The sequence below is a fragment of the Ochlerotatus camptorhynchus genome, unplaced genomic scaffold, assembly GCF_037179485.1.
Source record: "Ochlerotatus camptorhynchus isolate MF236.1 unplaced genomic scaffold, CSIRO-AGI_Acam_v1.1 ptg000138l, whole genome shotgun sequence".
Classification (NCBI taxonomy): Eukaryota; Metazoa; Arthropoda; class Insecta; order Diptera; family Culicidae; genus Ochlerotatus; species Ochlerotatus camptorhynchus.
This window is the reverse complement of record NW_027040628.1, coordinates 175,869-201,122: the sequence shown is the minus strand read 5'-3', so window position 1 is coordinate 201,122 and position 25,254 is coordinate 175,869. Positions and strand designations below refer to the sequence as shown.

Sequence of the window (25,254 nt, the reverse complement as noted above, 5' to 3'; positions counted from 1 at the left end):
CCTTGCAAAACCGTTCCCGTGACAGTCAATCAATTAATCTGTCGCTGGGATTTGGTGTGCGTGTTTACTCAGTGTCATCGTTCCCTCCGCGCCCACCCCACCCCTTTGACGTGCCCCGTGAGATAATGAAAAAAGTATATTCAATTAATTGAATTGAGTATCGTTAAGAGTGAGCTGCTCAGGGTAATATTTTTTATAAAGTTTTAATTCAGCGTAGAAGGGGAATTTGATTCAATTTGTTTACGCGTCCCTTCCCGTATCAACAGTAGTGATTTAATGCTATTTTTTTGTTTTTCTTTCTCAGATCGGCAAATGTACTCGAATATTCGTCAACGATAACTGAGCTGAATTGGTACTGCCTTTGACAAGCATTATCATTTAAACAGCTGTAGGAATTACTAACGGAATAAATCTTCTATCTATGGTAAGTAATGTTTTTGGCTCGACATCAAAACCTTTCAAAAACTGTACACTAGGTTTGTGGACTGCATCTTATGGATGCCTACGGGAACTAACAGTTTCGACAAATTTGACAAACTTACTTCTTGAGAATCACCACTTTCCTACAGCCATTTATCTTTACGTTTATGCTACGTGAAAAATCATACCTGGAAAAACCCGGAAAGTCAGGTAATGTCGGGGAATTCTATTTATGATCTGGAAAGTCAGGGAATGTCATGGCATTTTAGTAGGTCAGGGAAAAAAAAAATTATTTTTGATTTATTCCAGTCAATTTAACGTTGACATTGAAACGAACCAAAATAGCCGAATTGAGTATTTTGGGTTAAAACACAAATTTTGTGTTGTTTCATTTGGCTGTTTTCTCTTTCGCTTTGTTCAGAACAATAATCAGGCCTTCCTGATTTTGTAAGTGTAGTTGGTCCTTTACTAATTTGCCAGGGGTATGCTGTGATTGTCAAATCCAATATAATTATAACCTTATATAACGCGTCTACCTCACATTGATTTAAGTATTTTGCTTTTTGGTACCCACTTTCTAGTTCGTTTACCCCAAAACTGGTGCAATGGGGCAAAGAGCTCGTTGAAATGACTGTTATATAAAGAATGTTTTTCGACAGTCAAATCACTGCTAAGCTTCAGCTAGGACGTGACCTGGGCATTGCTCCGTACTATAAAGCAGTGCTAATCGCTGCGTTTATGGAAGCCCTTGCCAGTATCTCTTCGAACAAGTTGCTGCAAGTGTCCATGGATGGTCCCAAAAAGGTGGCGAGAAGCTGATAGATCTGGGAAGCTGTGGGCTGCATTTTTTGCATAATGCATTCAAGGATAGTGTTCGCAGTATCAGTTGGGATGTTGTCAAATATTTGCGTGGTATCTACAATATCTTCAAAGATGTACCAGGAAGACGAGCGTTTATCACGTTGCATTCTGGATCAACCATATTCCCGTTAAAGTTTTTGCGGTCACCGTTGGTTGGAAAATAGTGGTGCTGTTCAGAGGGCAACCGAAATTACTCCGCAAATACGAAAATCTATTCAAGGCGTCCATAAAGACAAAATTGAACCAACGTCAGCTTCCTACCAAGATGTTAAAAACTGGTCGAATGACTCGCTGCTGATGGCTAATAGTACGTTCAGACTACAGATTTATAACATGTTATAGCACTATCTTGATGGTGGTTTCTGTTTTGCAATTATTTGACAACCGTTATAACATGTTATAACTTTGTAGTCTGAACGTGGTATTAAGCTAGCTTTCTTCAAATCAGTTGCTGTCGAAGTTGAGCCATTTCTATGTGAATTTCAGACGGACAACTCTATGTTATATTGTATATATTGTACAACGCGATGTCTCAAATGGTTAGAGGCATTATGGAAAGGTTCATTAATATTGATCATCTGAACAATATTGCACAGGTAAATGCACATTCGATCAATATGATCGCAAAAAGGAACGACTGGACGTTTTTTGGCACAGGTTATTGGTCGGCGTATTCAGAACTATTGTTGGTTATGAAAATGATTTGCTGCTTATCGCATGGCAACGCCAATGCAGAGAGAGGTTTTTCGGTAAATGCAGAATATCTTTTTGAAAACATGAGGGAAGAATCAATGCCCAAGCGCAATGACAGCGGAACGGCAGTGGTAGCGGAAAAGCCCGATCTGAGTAAGCCTACTTGTCGGATTGAAAACTAGTTAGAATTAAATCGACTGCGGTTAGGCATCTTGATGTCATTTGTGACAATTGTCAAACTTGCCGTTTCCGTTCCGCTTCCGCCCACATTGCGTTCGGGCCTTCAGTCGTAGGACGGTTTTATGTTATGTATGACCATTATACATAAGGTTAAAACTTTATCACACAAACGTTCATGTGAAGTTCCATAACCATTTCAGTTAAAGTTTAGCAGGAATTATAAACAATTTTTAACAATTTTCTGTAAGGTCAAGTTATGGTTCACGTTCATGCGGGTAATCCTACTTTCAATTAAATCAATTGATTACTGATTTTGCATTCATAATGTTTGACTGCATACGGGTCTGGTGTAAATGGTTAGCATCCATGCTTCTCGCGCCGAAAGACTTGAGCTTAAATCTCACCTTAGGCTAGTCACGAATGACTTAAAATGTGTTAGACAAAACAAATACACAATAGTCGTTAGTTCAACGACAGATGAACTTACATCAAATTTAAACAATAAATTAACAGCAGAACTTCAAGTTAAGTTGCTTTCATTTAAAAAGTCTTTACTTCATAATGAAAGCACAATATGATATCAGACTTCTGTCGCGACAATTGAAATCAAACTGAGTTTTCATTATGATAGGAACTGCAAACTTTAATATCGGTTTGCTTTCATTTAGTTAACCGACCTTAATCGGGTAGTAGATATAGAAATTAACACACCTTGACTAATTCGTTTGGGCTATTTGCTACAACATATAAAGATTGTACTCGAAAAAAAAGCAACACTTTCTTTTGTGTATAACTTTTTATTGCATGGGTAAAAATTAATGAAATTTTGAGTAAAACTAGTTTACATGTTTACATGTGCAAAATCTCGCCACAATCTGTCAAGTGGTTATCGCGATCAATGACATTTATATAAGGTCCGGGCCAACAGGCAGCTAGCTGGTGTTAGAAGCAAAAATATTATAAACATTGCTGAGCACTCAAGTGACGACGTCACTTTACCATAACATTCCATACTGCGAACAGTGAGATTTACGTCACTGCCAACAGCTGTTTCGTATAAAAAAATTAACATTGCAATGAAATACGAACACCACTAAACATTTGCACATTTCACTAACACCAATAAGCCTGTTGGCCCGGACCTTATATAAATGACATTGTATCGCAATGGCTTCCAAGCAAGAAGTGCTTCGACAAAAAATTATGGGAGCGGTCGTGGAAAGTCCAGACCAGTCCCACAGGTGGATCGCGAAACAGTTTGAAATCGACAAATCGACCGTGTCCCGTGTGGTAAAATCGTTTAAGGATACCCAGACGACCCAACGGCGATTAATTCAAGTTCAATCCGCACCTTTTGATTCGGGACGTGGCCAAGAAAGTCAATTCTTCCATTCCATTTCTTCAGGACCTTCTAGTCTTAGAGTTACCTCTATGGCTATACTACGTACAGACTATGGCTTATACCATGTAAGTGCTCATTGCAAGACAGCCTATATTACATGATATAAACCATAGTCTGTACAGGATATTAAGTTCTAAACGAAAACCACTAGGGATTTGACTTGAATCAGTATGACTTGATTGTATAATGTGTAGCTTTCAGACGTTATGTTTAAATTTGTATGATTAGTTTTGCTCTAAACTAAATTGACACCTATTCTGAGATACCCTGTAATATCCATGGGCAACATCAGCTGAGTCGGGATATTGGGAAAAATGAAGACATTTTAAAATTGCGATGGAGTGGCGCACGGGGTATTGAAACACGAATATTATGGACTATGCATGAGTCTCGGAGTTTTTTCGTCGAAATTTAGGTCAGCGAACGGGGAAAATCGGGATATAACAGGGAATTTGACAACTAACCGGGAAAACCGAAAAAATATCCGATAATTCGGAAAAAATCAATAAACCTTAATATATGGCAGAGGCTTCGCGTGCCTCATTTTTACCTGTGCACCAAACTTTATTCGTTACATAGGGAAAATGGCTCTAATGTTGGCTTATGGATTTAAAATTGGGCCCATCGATAAAAATCTGCTATTTATCAATTTTATCTAGATGAACGCGTCATTGGGACGGTTCAAATGGATATTTTTGGTCGCTATTGAAAATACACGTCCAAAGCCTACCAGACTGCTGTTTCCGTGTTGCTCCCGTTTAGCGCGTGCTTGCTTGAAAGTTTCAATTAATAGCGAATTCGTTTTTTAATTCAGTTTCAACCTGGATCGGGTATCAAGATTGGGTTTTGCTTGTTTTCTGATAAACGTCAGTTTGATCCTTTGTTTTTCAAACCTACCTCAGGTTGAGGTTCACACTGACAAAAAAAAAAGTTCGGTTTCACACTGGGTTGGAACTGGTTTCACTGATATATGGTCAATTAAATTATAAGTTGTAACATTATTTTTTATAAAGTTTGTAAAAATTAAGCTCGTGTAAATCGTTGATTGTTCTGGAAGTGATGAAGGGAGCGCTTATTTCACCACATCCACAAATCGCCTGCCAGATAAGGAACATCTTTGAAAATTTCAACATTCTCCGGAACATCGAACTTAGACTTGGCAACGAAATATTCTTGCACAGGAAGTTGACGAAAGTTTCGGCATCCATCACGATGCAACACGATTTGGTGAGCAACTTCGTGTAAAGTTTCCGGGCGCGGTTTTTCGAAGTGATGTTTTGCTTTTCATTACGGTTTGGGGCTTTATGCACCTTGTAAACATGTAACCCAGCATGCTTCATGGTTTTCTGTACAAAACCGACTGACACCTTGGACTTTTAGCGACATCTCGAATTGACATGTTTGGACGGTTCTTGAACTGTTGCACTTCTTTCCTGGCAATTTTATTGTCCATTGGGCCACTTTTACGACCACTCCTTTTCATCCTTCGGGCACTCAGACGCCCCTTGAAGGTTCTCATAACACGAGACACAGTTGTATTTGCAATTCCAAGCTTTTTAGCGATCCATCTCTGGATTTTGATTGTAAGTGCACACAATATTTTCACGGACAATTTCTTGTTTCGATGACATGACTGGAACTACTGTATCAATAACTATGAAACTTAACATATGTAAACAATACACTATGAATAAGATTTACTCCAGTTTTCAGTTTTTTTACTCATACAGTTCAAAAGATTTTTGGTGTGCAATTTTTATCGAATATACCCTTTACCGTCAAAACCATCAATGAAATCACGTAACTTTTACGTGAAAATATGGCACGCTTCTTTCAATGAAAAGGGGATAAATCTATCGTAGAATCATGTAGTTCTTACGCGAAGAAAGGGATGGATGAAAGCTACCTAAATTTTTAACGTAACTCCAACGTGATTTTTATTTTAGTGGGTGTATCCTTGATTAGAGAGTATTTCACATTTTCCACCAAACTAAACTGGCGCGTTTTCAGTTAATAAAAAGTGTGATAAAAGTACACATTTACGTTAAATCGTATAGTAAATGCTCCGAAGATAACAAAACGATTCAATGCAAACGAGCACTTATTATACTTTTTGCGTTGTTGGAGCAGTCCAGTTTTAGTTGCAACTAGAGAGGGCCTAGTATAAGAGAGGAGCGGTTCCAAAACAAACTGCCTTGGCAACCTAGGCCTAGGTGATTTCTAGCAACACTGCCAATACAATCAAAATAGGCGCTGCTCAATTGGCTCTGGCTTTGACAGTTAGTTTGGCTCAATACCAGCCAATCCGCTCCTCTCTTATACTAGACCCTCTCTACACTGAAACAAATCGACATGTACCGTTTGTTGGATCCATCTTATAACATAGCAATGTCAGCAGATTTATTCATTCTATGTGATGATTGATAGATTCCATTGGATTATCACTTAAAAACTAGCGCCGGTGGTGTAGTGGTAAGCGTGATTACCTCTCACCCCAGCAGGCCTGGGTTCAATCCCAGTCGGCGCCGCCGGGACGTTCTGAGGCATAACATCTCTGATCACGCCTTCCTTCGGAAGGGAAGTAAAGCCGTTGGTCCCCGGTTCATTAGTTGATGGGTCGATAGGTAGGGTCCAGGTGTGGGAGCTGCCTCCCTGGCGTCGGTAGCATTGGTGCTCAGCACGGAAAACAAGATCGACGGAAAAAACAAAACCAAAGGAAAAAAAAGGTAACACAGCATGTCCAAGATTCTCCAGCTTATAGAAAGGTGTTATCAAATGCAAAACCAAAGAAACAACCATAGCAAAAAAGGTTTTCTTCCATTTAATTCCACTCAATGAATTTTCGTAACCATCCATCCAGTGCTCCGTGTCCACAAACCTGGTGCAGTTCTCTTCTAACTGTCTGCGATGCATGGATTCAGGATGGCAAGTCGATGCTGCGTATATGGATCTAAAAGCTGCATTTGACACGGTGGACCATAATATCTTGCTGGCCAAGCTGGAGATACTTGGCATCTCGTCAACTGCTGTGGATTGGTTCAGATCTTACTTGATGAATCGCTATGTACATGTCAAGATTGGCGCGTCGGAATCGGATGTTTTCTCAAACAACTCGGGAGTTACGCAAGGCAGTAACCTAGGACCGCTACTATTTTCGATCTTTTTAAATGACATCGCCTTGCTGATACCATCAGGATGCCGCGTTTTCTATGCAGACGATACGAAAATCTATTAAATTATTAAAAGCCTCTCGGACTGTTGGGATCTCCAGAACATGTTAGGTATTTTTGCTGACTGGTGCTCAAGAAATTTGATGAGTCTAAGCATAGAAAAATGTAACATTATTTCCTATCACCGAAAAATCGAACCAATCATGTTTGACTATGTTCTCTACGGACGCTGTCTTGCTCGTGTAGAGCACATAAAGGACCTAGGACTGCAGACTCACTTTCAGAATCCACTACAATGACATCATCTCCAGAGCTAATCGACAATTGGGCATTATTTTCAAAATTGTCGACGAGTTTCGTGACCCGTTCAGGTCACTTTACTGCTCGCTTGTGCGATCCTTATTGGAGTCAAGTTCAGTTGGTTGGTGCCCTTTCCATGCTAGCTGGATCACTAGAATTGTATCCGTTCAATGCAAGTTTGTGAGATATGCTCTTCGTTTCCTCAACTGGCGTGACCTACCGAACTTGCCACCGTACGAGGAGCGTTACCGTCTCCTGGGAATCGAGCCATTAGAGGTGAGACGGACGGTCGCTCAAGCTATGTTCGCTGGAAAGCTGTTTACGGGTGACATTGACTGTCCAACACTGCTGTCACAGCTAAATATGTATGCCCCTGAAAGGTCTCTTCGTCAACGCGACTTTCTGTTTATGGAACCACGGAGCCGGAATTATACACAACACGATCCGATTCGAGCAACTTTTTTATATGTTCTACTTCAATGTATCAGCTGACGTGTTTCGTCATCGGCTACTTGGCTTTTTCCGTACCGTTGACCGTAACTATTTAGTTTAAGTTTTATTCATTTAGACAATAATTGTCAGTTGAATTTTTCAATAAACAATAAACAATAAACAATTACTCTTTCTATATAGTGCAAAAATACTACATAGGGAAAATGGCTCTAATGTTGGCCTATGGATCTAAGATTGGGCCCATCGCTAAAAATCTGCTATTTATCAATTTTATCTAGATGAACGCGTCATTGGGACGGTACTAATGGATATTTTGGTCGCTTACTGAATTTATGTATGGGCCCAAATTAGGGGCATTTAGGCCGACATTACATCCATTTCCCCTATACACCGAATATGAACAACAGAGCTCTCTTTTGTTCGTATCTGGTATAAATATAGTATTTCACACTGTGTTGCAAAAGTTATAGAACGTTCTTAAAAAAAACACGGTGAATGGCTTCTTGGCGGTACATACTTGAAAACTCGTTCTAAAAGCTGGCCTTCTCTGAGTGGGAACCTAGTCTCTTATGGCAGTTTGACCAAACATTGTTTGGAATAAGGCCATTTAGCATAAGCCCGTTTGGAATAATGGTTATTTGGTATAAAGTTGTTTGGCACAATGGATTTTTCCTTGTTTTAAACATGAGTAGTTCTTTCGAGTTTTACTGTTCTTGATTTTGTGCGTCAATATGTTAATATGTTAACCTATTATGGCAAACGACCATTATGCCAAACGACTTAAGGCCAAACGTAGCACAATCTCCAACCGGTATTATCCTCGGATTAAATCTCGATCACGCCCCGTAACGTAGGTAGATCACCTTTTCGTGGTACGTTACGGGATGTAAGATCTACCACCGATTCCTAGTCCTGACTTCTTCAAACTAGGGAAACAGGATTTTGCAGTAATCAAAGGAACACATCTTAGTCCTTGTTAATTTTTATGCCCTGTTGATAGTGATAAGTCCTCGGGTTGCCTGGACCGAGGATGATCTTGAAACAAGGAAAAAATGAGTTAGTTAGTCTTCACCGATGTGATTCCAAATCTTCTAATCGTTGTTCCCTAGTTTGAAGTGGTTCAGAATAGGGTTCATGGTCATTATCGGTGTCATAGCTTGTTTTTGTTGTTAACGAATCCAATTTTGACTGACAAAGGGGCGCGCCTTTGGAGGGTGTTCCAACTCCGAAGGGTATAAATAGCGGAACCTTTCAATTAGAATCGATTCCTTGCGATGAAGGCAAGAATGACAACTGTATCAAAACCGAATACTTCATCATTTCTCAATAGTGATGGAGTAATACGACATGCACTAAACTAAGGACATGAGATATACTACAATAGATCAAATTACTGGTCGCAGTAGTGTTATGTCCCGAACAGAGGAAAAAAATCCCGATCACGAATGTTGTCGACGTCGATGTTAATCAATACGATCCTTAACAAACATGTAGTAGATTCTTCAATCAGGGCCGGTTTTAAAAGTTTATCCGAGATGGAGCTTACCGGCGTTAATACTCATGTTTATTAAAAAAAAATCCCTTTCCCGCGTTCTAATAATTGTATTCATTGCCTTATACATACGTGATGCTTATACATATCTTATTCCATTTCATGGTCAACCGAAGACATTCTCCGCCACGCGCTGATATAGGTCAGTTACGCAGCGAACGCGGTATAGCGTATATGCAGGTCTCTCAGTGTGCTGTCGACTATCGTACAACCGAAGACAATCATCATATCTCCTTTTCCCTTTCTGGTTGTGTCCAAATGTGTCTCACGCCGCCCAATACACACATCCCGCCCCGAGACAACCGATAATGATACCGTCCGATTGACGTCTTATCTTATTATATTATTCTCCTCGACAGTAAACTCTTTCGAGTTGCTCTAGTCAGCATCGGAACGCGCGCGAAAGAGTACATACATACGCAAACGGTAAGCGTTTTAAATTCCCCCGAAAAGAAATAAGCACGCGGCCGGCGAGAGCCAAGGAAGAGTATTGCAAAATGCCGAACATCGTTCAAGATCATCCTATCGGTAAACAGAGGCTGGCGAAAAAGTTTACCCGTTTGCAAGGTATTTATTCCATATGGAAAGAGTGTTATACGGCTTTATCGGCAATTAAAACAGCCGCCATTCCCCTGCGTAGCTCTGTTTCACTCATTGTAACACGTAACGTGCTTGCCAATTACATGTATCTATATAGAACACTCATCCCGTTCCCTTGTTTGTCCAGCAACAAACAGTCTGTCTGCTAGTTGATCCGATTGAATGAAGAGAACAGCATACGGTGAATGCACTAATTTTACTAATTCATGTCGCGTGATGACGATAGCGGAAAAGCGCCCCAATGAACAATAAACCCACCGTGTGCGCGACATACACATTATCGCTTGGTTATAACACTGATAACAGCACTGGAAAATGTCGTATCTTATCAACAAATAGTAATCGACGGTGTCGTGCACAGTCGTCAGAGCTGGATTCGTTGTGACGTAAATTCGCTCTCGGGAAGCAAAAACCGACCACCAAAGGAGGGATGCTTCGCCTAATACATACCTACGTTTGCATGCAGTGATACTATTTGTGTACATCCATAACATTCAATAATCTCTGGCTTGATAGCTGATAAATTTAGATTCAGCAGATATGTAGTAAGTACCCTAATTGCCGTTTTATGTTCTTATCTCTTCCGATCCCAGTGTTGAGCATTATCAAACAATTTACAATGGATAAAATGAAGGAATCGGCTGCCGGTGAAAGTGGCGTCGGGGGAGGCGGCGGTGGCGGCGGAGGAGGTACAGCGGCGAGCGACGAATTTCACAGTGAATTTTACAATACGGGACGCATAGGTCGACGGAACGCACTACCAGATATTCTAGGATCACACTGTACCACCACGACAGCTGATCTGCCGACGCAGATGGGAGCGCTGAGTACCTCCGGTAAGTGGATTCTGTACAGTCAAAGATATCGCGTTCATTTAGCAGATAAATATAGAATTCATTGTCGAACAACGGTATCTCAGTCGTAATAATTATAACTGACGTGTGTTTGCGAATACGTATAGCAGACGCAGTATATTATCAGTAGATCGTTTTGATCGATTCACGTTGTCTTCGCATCGGCAGCTTTTGTTTAGTGAGCGGTCGAAACAGATCGCGACAAACTTGTGGTCTCTTTTAAGGCGTTCATTCGTACTTCAAGTTGCTTGTGCTGGTTCGAGCTGTTCATTCAGCCCTTTGCCGTTCATTGGAACAGCTCGCACTATTCAGTGCGAGTAAGTTCTAGCAGGTCGAACTCGGTCGTTTGACCTCGAGGATTTCAGAGAAGAACAAGGACAAACGACTCTACTTCCAATTGTTTTTTTTACAGACATTCTGTCGCAAAAATTAAGAAAATTATAAATCGGATCGAACGGGTGTTCATTGCACGGGACTGGCATCAAATATTTACACTATGGGATTTCATAAATTTTACAGTATCCTCTTACGCTGTGTTCCATTTGGTGGATTATTTTAACTTTTGGTTAATATTTGACAAATGGAAAGTTATCGATTAACCCTGCTATCCGAGCGTGGTTACTTCTGACAGACAAGAAGTTACATGTTGACAACTGTGGCTGAGTTCTTCTCTTTTTTAGGTTTTCCACAGGAAACCATGAGACAAATTATACTCATCGCTGAGTTCCTGCACTTTTGGCGATTATGAGTGAACTAAACTCAAATTTGGGTCGTTCTCATTCGCCGTGTAGGTTCATTGACTTCTCGACGCAAGATCTCACTAATGCAACCTACACGAATAGAAATCTCCTTATACCTTTTGGCAAATTTCTATTAAAATGTATAAGTCAACTAATAAGCAGACGCCTTGCAAAAAAAATAATGAAGCTCATGTGTCAAATGAAATGTATAAGCGGTCACACATACCTTTCATGCATTGTTATAGGACCTATGTGGTTTGTCTTATGAAATGTAAGTAGATGTGAGAAATGAAAGAAGATTTTTAGAAGATTGATTCGCTAGTGTGAGATTTGTTGAGCATCTAGACTTGAGATTTAGATGTGTCGCTCCCCTCGAAAAATGTATAAGTGAAACACATGAATAAAATGATTGATTTTCGTTTCGTGTAGCTAGTGTAACCGTGTAAAATCGATTTGTTTATTATTTTCAACGACGAAATCAGCTGTCAAAGTGTTCGCCTTGACAGCGGTTTGTTTTTTATTTTCAACCAGTAAAACGCATGTATTAGTGAAACTGCTCACTAATACTAACGCTGATAGAGAACTCTATTGAGCCAAGCAGGTCCAACACAATGACGTTTATACACTGAAAGGAATTTTGCAGTAGAAATTACTATATTGATTTCTCGACGCAAGATCTCACTAACACAACCTTGCTAGAGTATTCGTGTCAAATCGATTTGTTTAATATTTTTAACCACGAAATCACTCTGGTCACGTCATCCTTCGGAAGGGAAGTAAAGCCGTTGGTCCCGGCCCATGTGTGTTGAATGGGTGCGATATCCTGTGTGGAAGCTGCCTTCCTGCACATTCGAATGCCGTCAATGGATGGCAATCGATGTCCGTCGGTGATTGGCACTAGATTGCGGAACAGAGACCGACGTTAAACAAAGGAAAGAAGAAGAAGAATATTGTACACTGATAAATTGAACTATTCCCATTTTGCTTGAAATTTAATCAATTTGACATTAAACTCAGTTTAATCATATCGAATGATTAAAAATTAATCCTCGCTTTCTAAAAAATAAGCATCTGATATTAGTCCCAGTTTAATCATGGTTGAATAGATTGTAGATTATTTTAATCATTTTAGATTCTATTTTAATAATTTTTGATTGAATTTTAATCTTTTTTGATTATATATCAGTATTGAAAAACAATAAAATTTAATACTGGAAAGATTATTTCGATTTTAATCATGCATGACTATTGCCGAAGTAATCATGGCTCGGACTCAATAAGGTGAAGCGGGAAACTGCATACTTTTAAAGCATTTATGATTTAATTTATCTTTGAGTGTATATGGAAATTTTTGCTAAAGGGTGTCCACGATTAAATTGCCACACTATGAAATTGCTCTAACTTTTTAACCGTTGGGTAGAATTTAATGAAAATTTGGGTGGATTTAGTGCATTATTTACATCCTGCAAGTTTTAAAGTCCTGTGATCAAAACTCGCGGAAATGGAGTCGAAAGAACAGCTCGTGCGTGATAAAATCTTGCGCATTCATCACGAGAACAAGGATCTCTCGCATCGTTCCATCGCTAAAACGTTGGGAATCGCGAATTCCACGGTGTCGCGAGTGGTTAAGCGGTTCGAGGAACGGTTGACCACCGATCGGAAGCCCAGAAGTGAAGGAAAAAGTATTCCGTACTACACCAAAAATCACAACCGCGTAGTTGGGGCCTTCAACCGAAATCCGAACGCCTCCGTTAGGGATGTGGCTAAGAAGCTGCACCTAAGCCGATGTTTTGTCCAGAAGGCCAAAACTAAGGCTGGGCTTCGAACGTTCAAGGTACAAAAGGCCCCTAATCGCGACGTGGTGGTATGCGGACAATAAGGTCAATTTCGTGCCGAAAATGTTCAACCATCTCAACACTCCGGAGCTCCGCCCCATCGAGAAGTACTGGGCGATTATGAAGCAGCACCTTCTTAAACGACCTAAGGTAGTGAAGACAGTCGAGGAACTGAAGAAAGTATGGGTTTACATGCAAAAAACGGTTGATTCACAGGTTGTGCAGAATCTTATGGCCGGGGTTAAGGCCAAGGTGTGGGCATTTGCGTATGGACTGTAAATAAAATACGAGTAAAATGTAAAATGAAGTTTAATAATTATTTCTCAATCCCTGAAAATTTGATGGCAATCGGATGAAAACTCGAATTTTGCGAATCAATTTTGTGTGTGGCAATTTCATCGTGGACACCCTTTACACGGATAGAAATCTCCTTATACATTTTGGCAAATTTCTATTGCTGATTATTTATAAAATGTATAAGTCAACTAATAAACAGACGCCTTGCAAAAAGATATGAAGATCATGTGTCAAATGAAATGTATAAGCGATGCATAAAAAATCTTATGTGGTTTGTCTTATGGAATGTATAAGGCTGATGTTTTGGCAAAAATGTATAAGTGTATAAACAATCCTCCTCGTGTTTATTCGCGACATTCATATCACTTACGTAGGAAATCAGTTTGGAATTTTTGACCAGCATACACCTTCTGGTCGTACGAAACAGGTCCAAATCTGCCTTAATCCGCCCGTAAACGCTGTGCATTTGATTTCACAAACGTCTATTGTCTATTGAGTTCTCCAGATGCACAAAAGTGTGCGTGAGACCGCGCTACCTTTATAAGTAGTTATGATATCGCGATACCTTTTCGTTTCTTCTTCTTTTTCGTTTTTATATATGAGCGGTTCCACGAACAAGTGGGAAATTTTTCCAGTTTTTATTTTTTGTATTTTTTGATTTGCATGAAACCTTGCATACAAGTTTTTGGGGAAGAAAAACGCCGTTTTGCATACTGGTTCGCCATTTTGAATCTAGCCTTACTTATGAGAAGGGCCTATGAAAAATGCACATGATATCTTCAAAAAATTGTATCTCGGAAACGGTTTGTCCGATTGGTTTGGTGTCTTGGGCGAAGTTTTAGACAATTGTTGGTGTTATATGGAAAAAATATGCACGGTAAAAAAAAAGTTTGGTATTTGTGTTTTGAACTAAAATATAAATTTTCCCTTTAAAGTGACATGTCAATAATTTTTTTATTATCCTTATGTTATAGCTGACTGAAAATGCTATCTAGTGCACAGTAGGTTGTTCTGGAGAAAAATAGGTTACAATGAAAAAAATTGTTTTTTAAAAAAATACAATTTTCAAAAAAGCTATTAAGAAAAGTCAAAAAAGTTTGTCACCCTAATTTTATGAAAGTACATCAAATTTTCAAACAAAAAGTACTTCGGTAACATTTTTCTAAGATGCACCGTTTAGAAGATATTACTGATTTAATATTGTTTTTTTTTATAACTTAATAAGTTTTGGCCCTTTTCGGATGTACTCCGTGTTTTTCTAGTTTCAAAAGTATTTTTTTCGGAAAGATTGGAAAATTTTGAGTTAAAATGACACTGACAGCTTAAAGATTCGAGTAAAATTCTCTGCCTTAAAAGTATTTTGAAAAACAAGTTACAAAATCCCACTATCAGGAACAATGATTTCTTCAAATGATTTTTGGTGCGTTGTGCTGAAAACGTGCTAACAAGTATTAGATACAGGTAATTTTTAGCTATTTGTGACTTTTCTGAAAATTACAGCTTCGTTTTGCAGGATGAAGTTCAATCACACCATTGGAACGTGCAACAGGCCACAATCCATCCTTTCGTAATATATTATACTGAAAATATGCAAATTAAACATTTTAGCTTCATTATAATTTCTGAAGAACTAAGACATGATTCAGTCGCTGTCAATTTGTTTATTGATAAAATGATAAACTTTTTACAAATTGATCAAAATAAAAACATAAAAAAAAATTATTTTATGTCAGATGGTGCTGCTTCACAGTAAAAAACCGAAAAAAAATTTTTCTAGCCTTTGTAAATTTAAGTCAAAGTATGGTATTGACGCTGAATGGCATTTCTTCGCAACATCGCACGGAAAAGGTCCATGCGATGCTATTGGAGGTACGATAAAACGCATGGCTACCAGAGCAAGTTTAGCCAAAGAACGCGAACACCCGATAAAGACTGCAAGAGAGTTGTTTAATTGGGCAAACAAACGAAAAGAAGAAGAACTTACAAAGTTGTCATTTTGTTATTCTACTACAGAAGAATACGAAAATATGTCTTTGCAGCTAAATAATCAATATAATAATGCAAAAACAATTCAAGGAACTCTAAAATTCCACTCATTTCTTCCTCTATCAGAAAATACAATAAAGGCAAAGCTTTATTCAAACTGTCCTGACAATGATGCCAAAATATTCAATATTGTTAAGAAAGTTGTGTAAACAATAATTTTATAAAAATACAGGAATAAAAATAAACTGATGATATCCAACATATAATGTTATTTTTTATTGCACACAATCACCATCCCTGAAAAATAAGCTTAATTCGCTCTTTTGAATCTTGCTAATTGAGGAGCTTACATTTGCAGTTCTCAAAAAGGTGTATCTCGAAATCGAGTTGTCTCATCGGTTTGATGTCTGTGGCGATGTTCGGCAATAGAGAGAAAATATGCACAGTATAAACACATCCAGTTTAAATGGATTAAACTGTTAGGCGATATGCAAGAGTTGAATGCACATTTTCAGCACAACGCACCAAAAATCACTTGAAGAAATCTTTGTTCCTGATAGTGGGATTTTGTAACTTGTTTTTCAAAATACTTTTAAGGCAGAGAATTTCACTCGAATCTTTAAGCTGTCAGTGTCATTTTAACTCAAAATTTTCCAATCTTTCCGAAAAAAATACTTTTGAAACTGGAAAAACACGGAGTACATCCGAAAAGGGCTAAAACTTATTAAGTTATCAAAAAAAAACAATATTAAATCAGTAATATCTTCTAAACGGTGCATCTTAGAAAAATGTTACCGAAGTACTTTTTGTTTGCAAATTTGAGGTACTTTCATAAAATTAGGGTGACAAACTTTTTTGACTTTTCTTAATAGCTTTTTTGAAAATTGTATTTTTTTAAAAAACAATTTTTTTCATTGTAACCTATTTTTCTCCAGAACAACCTACTGTGCACTAGATAGCATTTTCAGTCAGCTATAACATAAGGATAATAAAAAAATTATTGACATGTCACTTTAAAGGGAAAATTTATATTTTAGTTCAAAACACAAATACCAAACTTTTTTTTTACCGTGCATATTTTTTCCATATAACACCAACAATTGTCTAAAACTTCGCCCAAGACACCAAACCAATCGGACAAACCGTTTCCGAGATACAATTTTTTGAAGATATCATGTGCATTTTTCATAGGCCCTTCTCATAAGTAAGGCTAGATTCAAAATGGCGAACCAAGTATGCAAAACGGCGTTTTTCTTCCCCAAAAACTTGTATGCAAGGTTTCATGCAAATCAACAAAGATGAAAATTACTCGTTGCTTTAATGATATGGAACCGCTCATATGGATGTTGGATTTTAGTGTTCTTGAGATTACGCTTGAAGATCTCTGTTGAGTTCTGAAAGCCGGATCTCACAAACACTACACTAATAATATAATTAGGCGATTGTTTCGGGGTTTGAAGCTAAATGTTAACTTCGTTCTATTTGTTTTGAATACACCATCCTGCCCAGTGCTGTAAAATATCAACTATACATGGCGATATTTACATAACAGCTTTCGTCACTCACTGACCCGCATAAACGCGAACCATCACATGACCTTACCGATAATGGTTATAAATTGTTTATAATCCCTGCTAAACTTCAACTGAAATGGTTATGGAACTTTACATGAACGTTTGTGTGATAAAGTTTTAACCTTATGTATTATGGTTTTTTGGAAGCGGACCTTACAAATAATGGGTTGTTAAGAACCATTACCATTCCAAATTCTTGTTTTCTCCATAGATTTTCGGAAAGAGAACTATATTAGAACGTTTTTACTTATGGTTTGAGAACATTAATGGTTATGGTTATGGTAGTCAGTAAGGTCCATTAATGGTTTTGTATTATCGCTCAACTTTACGTGAAATATATCGTGAATTGGTAATCAGTAATTTACAGGCAACCAATTCGCGATATATTCCACATAAAGTTGATCGATGTTATAAAACCATGCATGGACCTTACTGGTTACCATAACCATTACCATTAATGTTCTCAAACCATAAGTTAAAAGGTTTTAGTATAGTTTTCTTTCCGAAAATGTATGGAGAAAACAAGAATTTTGAATGGTAATGGTTCTTAACAACCCATTATTTGTAAGGTCCACTTCCAAAAAACTATAATACTTAAGGTTAAAACTTTATCATTAAACGTTCATGTAAAGTTCCATAACCATTTCAGTTCAAGTTTAGCAGGGATTATAAACAATTTTAACCATTTTAGGTAAGGTCAATTTATGGTTCGCGCTTATGCGGGGAGCTGACAATGTAGTCAGTGACGAACATGTGCAGTTTTTGTTATTATCTAAATTTGTAACGTAATTAAATGACTTAAGCAAAATAAATCCATGGAGCCGTAACCGCCTTAGATAACAATCATGTTTTATTATTTTAACTTTTGTAATTAGTCTATGACAAAAGCGATTCATAATATACTTTCGTGTAATTTGTACCACTGGTTGATTATTTCGAGTTCTGTACTTTAATACGGCACCATTCGCACTTTATTTAAATTTTTTTGATTTTGAATCTTAATATCAACCAATAGATTTAAAAACATTCAGATTACTAAATTTGATCAAGATATCAAAATAATAACTAATTTAGTTTTTGAATTGTTTGTTACCATAGTTATAAGAACCTATTTTTTTGACTATATGTTTAGTATTACTTCTGCGTGAAGTCAACGATTTACATAGTTGACGATGCTAGTTTTGAATAACTGACTGAAGTGGTAATTTTTATACGATAGATGAGGAGGAGATGAAAGTATAGAATTGATAGTTCCGTTTAGATTACGGCGGTATGAAAATTGCATATAGAAAAGTAGATAGCGAGCTAGGACAACTTTTAAGGAAGGTACAAATCGGTTTTATCATCTCTCTTTACCAAACTCCCCCTTTGGAGAGGGATGGTGAGGGATGTCCCCCCCGCCACCACTGGCAAAAAGAGATGATCGCCGATCGCTCAAGTACCAACGATGTGTTTCAAACAGAGATGATAAAACCGATTTGTACCTTCCTTAAAAGTTGTCCTAGCTCGCTATCTACTCTTCTATATGCAATTTTCACACTGCCGTAATCTAAACGGAACTATCAATTCTATACTTTCATCTCCTCCTCATCTATCGTATAACAATTACCACTTCAGTCAGTTGTTCGAAATTAGCATCTTCAACTATTATTTTGTTTATTATTAACGAAATTACTAATATCAAAACGCATACATGGATTTGTTATCAAGAAAACATTATTTGTTATCTTTTTAATATCCTTCATATACCATTTAGATATCATTTTTGTTATGATTACTGTTAACTCGACCACACGGTAGGCAAAATATGGTATCACGAGCGCTTATATCAAAATATCAAATTTAGTTTTTATTATGTTTTCATTCTCTGCTCGGGAAGTGCTGCTATATTTTCTCCTGCTCGGGAAAGGATTAATGAACATGATATTAACGATATTTAAATGAGAAATTCGTATACCCAACGTATTAATTTACATCCTTGAATTACAGATTGTTCCAACAAACCCACCATCACGCCATCTGCAGGCAGTGGCAGCACAATGATCACCAATACCCCAACGACTCCAGCCACAGGAAGTGGTTCCTAAAATTAGCTCTCCATTCACCATACAATTACAAAAAAACAAAAACAAAAAGAATATATCTCCGATCTGTGCGCAACGCTCGAAATCTGAAACCTTCTGGGCTGTAGTAGCTAAATAGCAATACGGCTAAGTTCTTCGGTTTTAACCCATACTCCCGGCTAATCCCAGCATCCAATCTCACGTGGTGTGGTCCAATTTTGCGATTATTAGTTCATCGATTGTATAAAGGAGAAACCAGTTTTATTTTTGCAACCGAAAGATCTCGTTTAGCTAGAAAGGGCCTGTTCATAAACTACGTAGACAGTTTTTTGGGATTCTTGACCCCCCCCCTCCCCCTGCGTAGACAATTGTCCATACAAAAATTTTAAAATTTGTATGGGCCGTGGATAATTGCCAACCCCCCCCCCCCCCTAAACTGTCTACGTAGTTTATGGACAGCCCCAAAGCAGTGAGGTATTATTGACGCTGAAATGCAAACCCGACTGAATGAGCTTCGAAACACAACAAACACACAAACAAAACAACAAATAAACAACCAAGCAAAACATCACAATGGTCATTGATCAAAAGTATTGTGCATTACTTCTTTACTAGCGTGTACTGTGACTACCCATGTGTTTGACGACCAAAGATTTTTCACACCTTTTGAATCGGCAATTTAAAGCGTAGGTTCCCTGAGCTCCGTGTTACGGAATGAATAATAAGTGCAGTTACGATATAGTGAATATGATGAATTAGCGATCAAAAATAGTTGAAATTATCTTTCGAAATGTTACTTTTACGTAGGAATTTGTCCCAGGCACAAAGTATTTAAGGTATAAGTTTATTACAAACCGAAACGAATTTGGCCATTGATTTTTTTTCTCTCCTGTCATTGTGATTCGACAGCACTGTCTGTGACCAAGGAGATTACTTGAACTGTATTTGAGTAGAGGTAGTTAAGTTAGGTATAAGCGCTGCAGAATGCTAGAAGCAGTATCTTGATTCTATTTAGTATCTATTTATCCGTATTTTCTTAGAGTACAAACTAGTTTGGCTAAATCTTCGTTTGTTTTACTTATTGATAGAAACATGTTGTAAGGCATCCCATTGAGTTGACTTAATTGTATTGGAAACAATGATGTGTGTTAAATTTTCATGAACCATTTTGATAGGATCGTAAAATTTTGGCTTTAATTTAGACAACAATAATTGCACTCACGCTTATTTGCACCTTATGTTCCTTAAGAGCTTAATCTATACGACAACAAGTGTAGAAATCTCGTTTAGCATAATATCGACAATTATCATCTAGTAAATTCATTCAAAATGTACTGGAAAAGAATCACCTGTCTTGCTTCGTTGGAAGTCATAATTTTGTTATGTAATCGATTTCATTAACCCCTATTTGATCGCCGATGTTATGTGGTCACATTGACTTTAGCTCTTTAGTTATTTAAGCACATTCGTTCGCTAACAGATTAAGTTTACCGCACCCTTTAGCTCTCCCGACACCAGCCCTTTTACTGAACGTAATTCGAAATTAACATACCTGGAATTATTTTTTTTCTCACTAAAGCATTCTGAATTGATAACCATTTTGAACAGAAAGTTAACGAAAACAATATTTATTACAGTAGTACTGAAAATAGTCAAGGCACACATTGTAACGCAAACGTATTAGTTTGTAAGTAAATAACAGTCTTTGAACCGTGAACCAGCCAAGACTGGTGACGATTGTTTTCATTCTCCATTGAAATCAATATAAAAGCATTTGTATCTCACCATTGATCGATCAATTCGGGAAACGAAGCGAACAGCAGATCGTTCAGAATTTATAGCATAATCGCGTGAATGTTACGGATCATTTGGCAGGATATTCCTCTTCACGAATGAGACACTTTGTAAAGTGAATTCTTTTGGATTTGTCACAAATTAAACAAAAAAAAAAAAAAAAACAATTAATCGACGGTTCCTAGCTTTGGACACAAACGAATTTCAGAATCGAATTTTGTTTTTTTTTGTGATTTTCATTTTTAATGTTTGGCATACGAAATTTAAAAGCGTTTTAGGTGAAAAATTAATAAAAAGTTCAGTTACTGATTGGAAATATAAAAAAAATCTCTGGTAGCCAAGAATACAGGACAAATAAAAAGTTTGTTAGCTTGGATGATAGTGAAAACCAATAAAACGAGTAATAATGTAACTTCAAAGTGTGTATCATAACATCTTTCTACCTTTTTCTAACGTATACATATTCCGCTGATCAAATCTTACATAATGTGTCAATTGAATTGAACAGCAAACATCAAACAAACAAGATAACACACAACAGACATTATTGAATGCCCACACCTATAATGAACTAACTTAAGAATCTTGATGAGAGTGAAACAATCGAAATTAGATGTGTGAAACAGATATGAAATGTCCACGCGATTCTGAGACAAAACACAAAATAAAACAACATGAGAGCATTTTCTGTGTTGCCACACTTAACCAACTTGACGCTATAGATACGGTTATTGTATTATTATAATTATTATTACAATTATATATTTACATGATTATTGATTATTTATTGCCGGAACAATAAAAATGAACATTATTGAATAATGCGTTTGTGAATAAATATTAAGCGTGCGCAGTTAGGCACTGCGTCCAAGGCGAAACGTTTGCAACAGTATGTGTGGTCTATAATTGAAAAACTGAGAAAAATCCTTGTTAGCATGTGTTTTGCACGCGATCCTCAAAACGTCTTGTTTTAAACAATACCTAAATGAAAGGTTGATTCCACTCCCTTCAGTATAAACTGTTTTTTTTTGGCATGATTGGGACACCTTAAAAAATTCATCACTAATCAAACAAAATTCAGTGGAAAATTCGAATGATGTTTAACCAAATGGATAGTTTAAAGCCCTATTTACATCATGAATACAAATTGAATATTAAAAGTGAAAGAAGATTTAAAAAATGTTCATTTTGTAACTGAAATTAAATCGTTGGGGTAAAATGAGCACCTTTGGTATAGACCTTGTAAACAACGGGTAAGAATATTATGTTTTCTTGAGGCCCCGTAAAAAAAATCCAATAAAAATACAATGATTTTCATTGTTATTGTAACCATTAAATTTACTGTCCGGAGGCGAACAAACTCCTGAAGGACGCCGCCGACCTAGAACTCCCCCCGGTAGCCAGGGTCTACTGGTGTGGAGCCAGGGGTTGGAACTCACCCGGACTTTCTATCGACTTGGCGATAAAAAACAGATTCCGGGCGGGAACCAACTCCCCCGCACTAGTGAGATCGGTGGCCGAACTACAACGAACCAAGTACCCAAATCACCTAGCAAGATACACTGACGGATCTCGAACAGGCGGAAGGGTAGGCATTGGGATATCCGATCCGGAGCTACGCACCTTCTACCGACTTCCGGACCCTTGCAGTGTTTTCTCTGCTGAAGCTGCCGCCATACTAGTAGCCGCCACCTCGCCTACCAACAAACCTGTCGCCATATTTTCTGATTCAGCCAGCGTATTAACAGCTCTTCAGTCCGATACAGCCAAGCACCCTTGGATCCAGGCTATCCAGAAGCTCGCTCATAAAGGAACAACTTTCATCTGGATCCCAGGACACTGCGGGATCAGAGGAAATGAGGAAGCGGATCATCTGGCGGCATCCGGAAGACAGGCAAACCTCTATACCCAAAAGGTCCCTGCTCAAGACATCAAGCGGTGGATCGTGACTACAGTATGGAATTGCTGGACAAATGAATGGCTGCGATCTCAAGATCTGTTTATCCGGAAAATTAAAGGGGATACCAGAAGATGGGATGACCCGCCTGAACACCGATCTCAAGTAATTCTATCGCGGCTGAGAACCGGTCATACCAAAGCCTCTCATAACATGGGAGGCGGAGGTCCATTTAGGAAGCAATGCGAGACTTGCAATGTGCCACATACAGTGGAACATTTCCTATGCAACTGCCCCCAGTACTATGGACCACGCATCCAATACGGGATCTCAGCAAGCGTCAGGGACACCCTGAGTTATGACCCCTCTAGCACCACAGCGCTCTTCTCATTTCTGCGGGAGACAGGATTGATCAACCAAATTTGATATATGCCCCAATATTGTGCCAAGCAACGACAACGGACAAAGGATTGAACTACTATTAGCAAAAACCACTGACTCAAAACGGACGAGCGACTATAATAAAGGGAGGTTTACTTGGATTTAAAAAAAAAATGATTTTTTTTGCATAAAATGAAAGCTACAAGTGTGTAGAATATGTGGCCAAAAGGATTTTACGATCCGAAACATATTTAGCGAGTTATGGCGCTTTGAGTGAACCTTTGTCATGCGCGCTGATGAGAAAATAATCCCAACTTAAAGTTTACAAAAACTTTAAACGCGTTTTTCTCGAAACCATATTTTTTATAACAACTTAGAGCATAGGGCTTGAACAAATGATCCGATTTACAATCGGAAAATTGCGCTTTGAAGGATACTTATATGGTACTTGTATGGCTTATACCTAAAATGAAAAAAAAAAATGTTAGTTACTATTTTTTAAGCAAGGTGAAAGTGAGAAAAAAAGGGGTAAAAAAAGCACTAAATTTTCAAATGTCCATAATTTGGTCAATTTTTGTCGGATCTAGAACGAAAACAGACAAACAGACGTAACTCTTCATTGTGTAGCTTCGTTCATGCATTTAACGGTTGATTTGAATATTATCAGTTCCGCGAACTACTCGCCGCAGCGCTGGCATCGGATCACTTTGACGTTTCTATATATTCCCCCTTATTCTGCGAGTCACGTGACTCTCTCTCACCGGTGAGGTGACAATTGTCACCTCGTGTGAGGTGACTCTCCATGCAAATCAAATGGAGAGTCACCTCACACGAGGTGACTATTGTCACCTCACCGGTGAGAGAGAGTCACGTGACTCGCAGAATAGGGGGGATTATATAGAACTTTTATGCAATATTGTTTAAGAGTTAACGAGCAAGCTTGTTTTCCGCGAGAAGCCAGAGAGATGTCGTTACTGACGTTATATGTTTTGAGATACTATGTTTTCAAGAACAAGTTTTTCAAAGAGTTACGTCTGTTTGTCTGTGGTTCTAGTTAGGTATAAACCATAGGGAATATTATCAATTTTCATTTCAGTTCACCACCAGAGGGTGTGCACTCGAAGTTCTGCAGCAAAACCTGACTGATACTCCTCCACGCGAGCCGCCATTTTGTTTTTTAACCTTCAAAAAATTTCCAAGTATTCAGGAATAGTGGACAAATATAATTATCGAAACCGGAAGTTCGTATGTCTTTGCATTCTCCTGAAAAAAAATTCCAAAGTTCAACTGTTTTTCAGCCAAATCCAAGTAAACCTCCCCTTAAGATGATGCACGAATAAGGACACGAAAATAGACGGATGATGGCACAAAATTACACACAGCGACAACAATGGAACTGAACACGGAAAACTACTACACATAAAAGCAAAGTCACAACAATAATCGGACACAAGACCACGCGACGACAATGGATTATGACAAGGACCAACTACTAGACACACCGCAAGTTATCTGAATATCTGCCAACAAAACCAACTCCGTTATTATAACTCTGTCCAACACAATTGTACACTTTACAATCAGGGGGGCCGCTCTCCGAAGCCCTCTATCCCTTTTAAGTGACGAACCAGCCAGTGGCTGAAAGTCACTCTAATAAAGAAAAAAAAATTTACTGTCCAAACATAGGACATTTTTTACCATTACCATCAAATTACAACGAAATTCATGGTTCACAACAATGAAAATCGTGGTATTTGTCAAATTTACATTAAAAAGGGGGGTTGTTAAGCGGTTCTATAACATTCCCCAGAAAACCATTCCCCAGAAAAGTATGACATGTATTAGATTTACTATTTTTGTTTATTATAGTCACTCCTGGAATCTTCTTTCGTGTATATAAAAAGAAGAAAAAAGCTTCTTAATGGGTCAAGGGGTTTTAGGAGACCTTAATGGATCAATGGGTTTTCCCTTCTTTGAAAATATAAGAAAAGGAAATAATTAATTCTTTGGATAAACGATAAAGAAGGGAATATTCCTTTCTTTGAAAATATAACAAAAGGAAATATAGTTAAAGATGCTAATTTCAAATAACAGACTAAAGTGGTATTTTTTTTACATCTTCAACTATGTAAATCGTTGACTTCACGCAGAAGTAATACTAAACATATAGTCAAAGTAAAAGGAAACAATTAATTTTTTGGT

At 37.9% G+C, this 25,254-nt stretch overlaps 1 protein-coding gene across 1 annotated transcript in view; it reads left to right on the top strand.

The window, feature by feature from the left end:
- Positions 1-19,273, top strand: part of LOC135700565 (uncharacterized) — a 41,589-nt gene extending 22,316 nt beyond the window's left edge. The window contains exons 2-5 of the mRNA XM_065221092.1: positions 305-424; positions 9,391-9,598; positions 10,225-10,467; positions 18,907-19,273. Of these exons, the coding sequence (XP_065077164.1) occupies positions 9,529-9,598; positions 10,225-10,467; positions 18,907-19,004 (411 nt within the window). The 5' untranslated portion in view covers positions 305-424; positions 9,391-9,528 and the 3' untranslated portion in view covers positions 19,005-19,273. The remainder of the gene's footprint in view (positions 1-304; positions 425-9,390; positions 9,599-10,224; positions 10,468-18,906) is intronic.
- Positions 19,274-25,254: the final 5,981 nt, after the last annotated feature.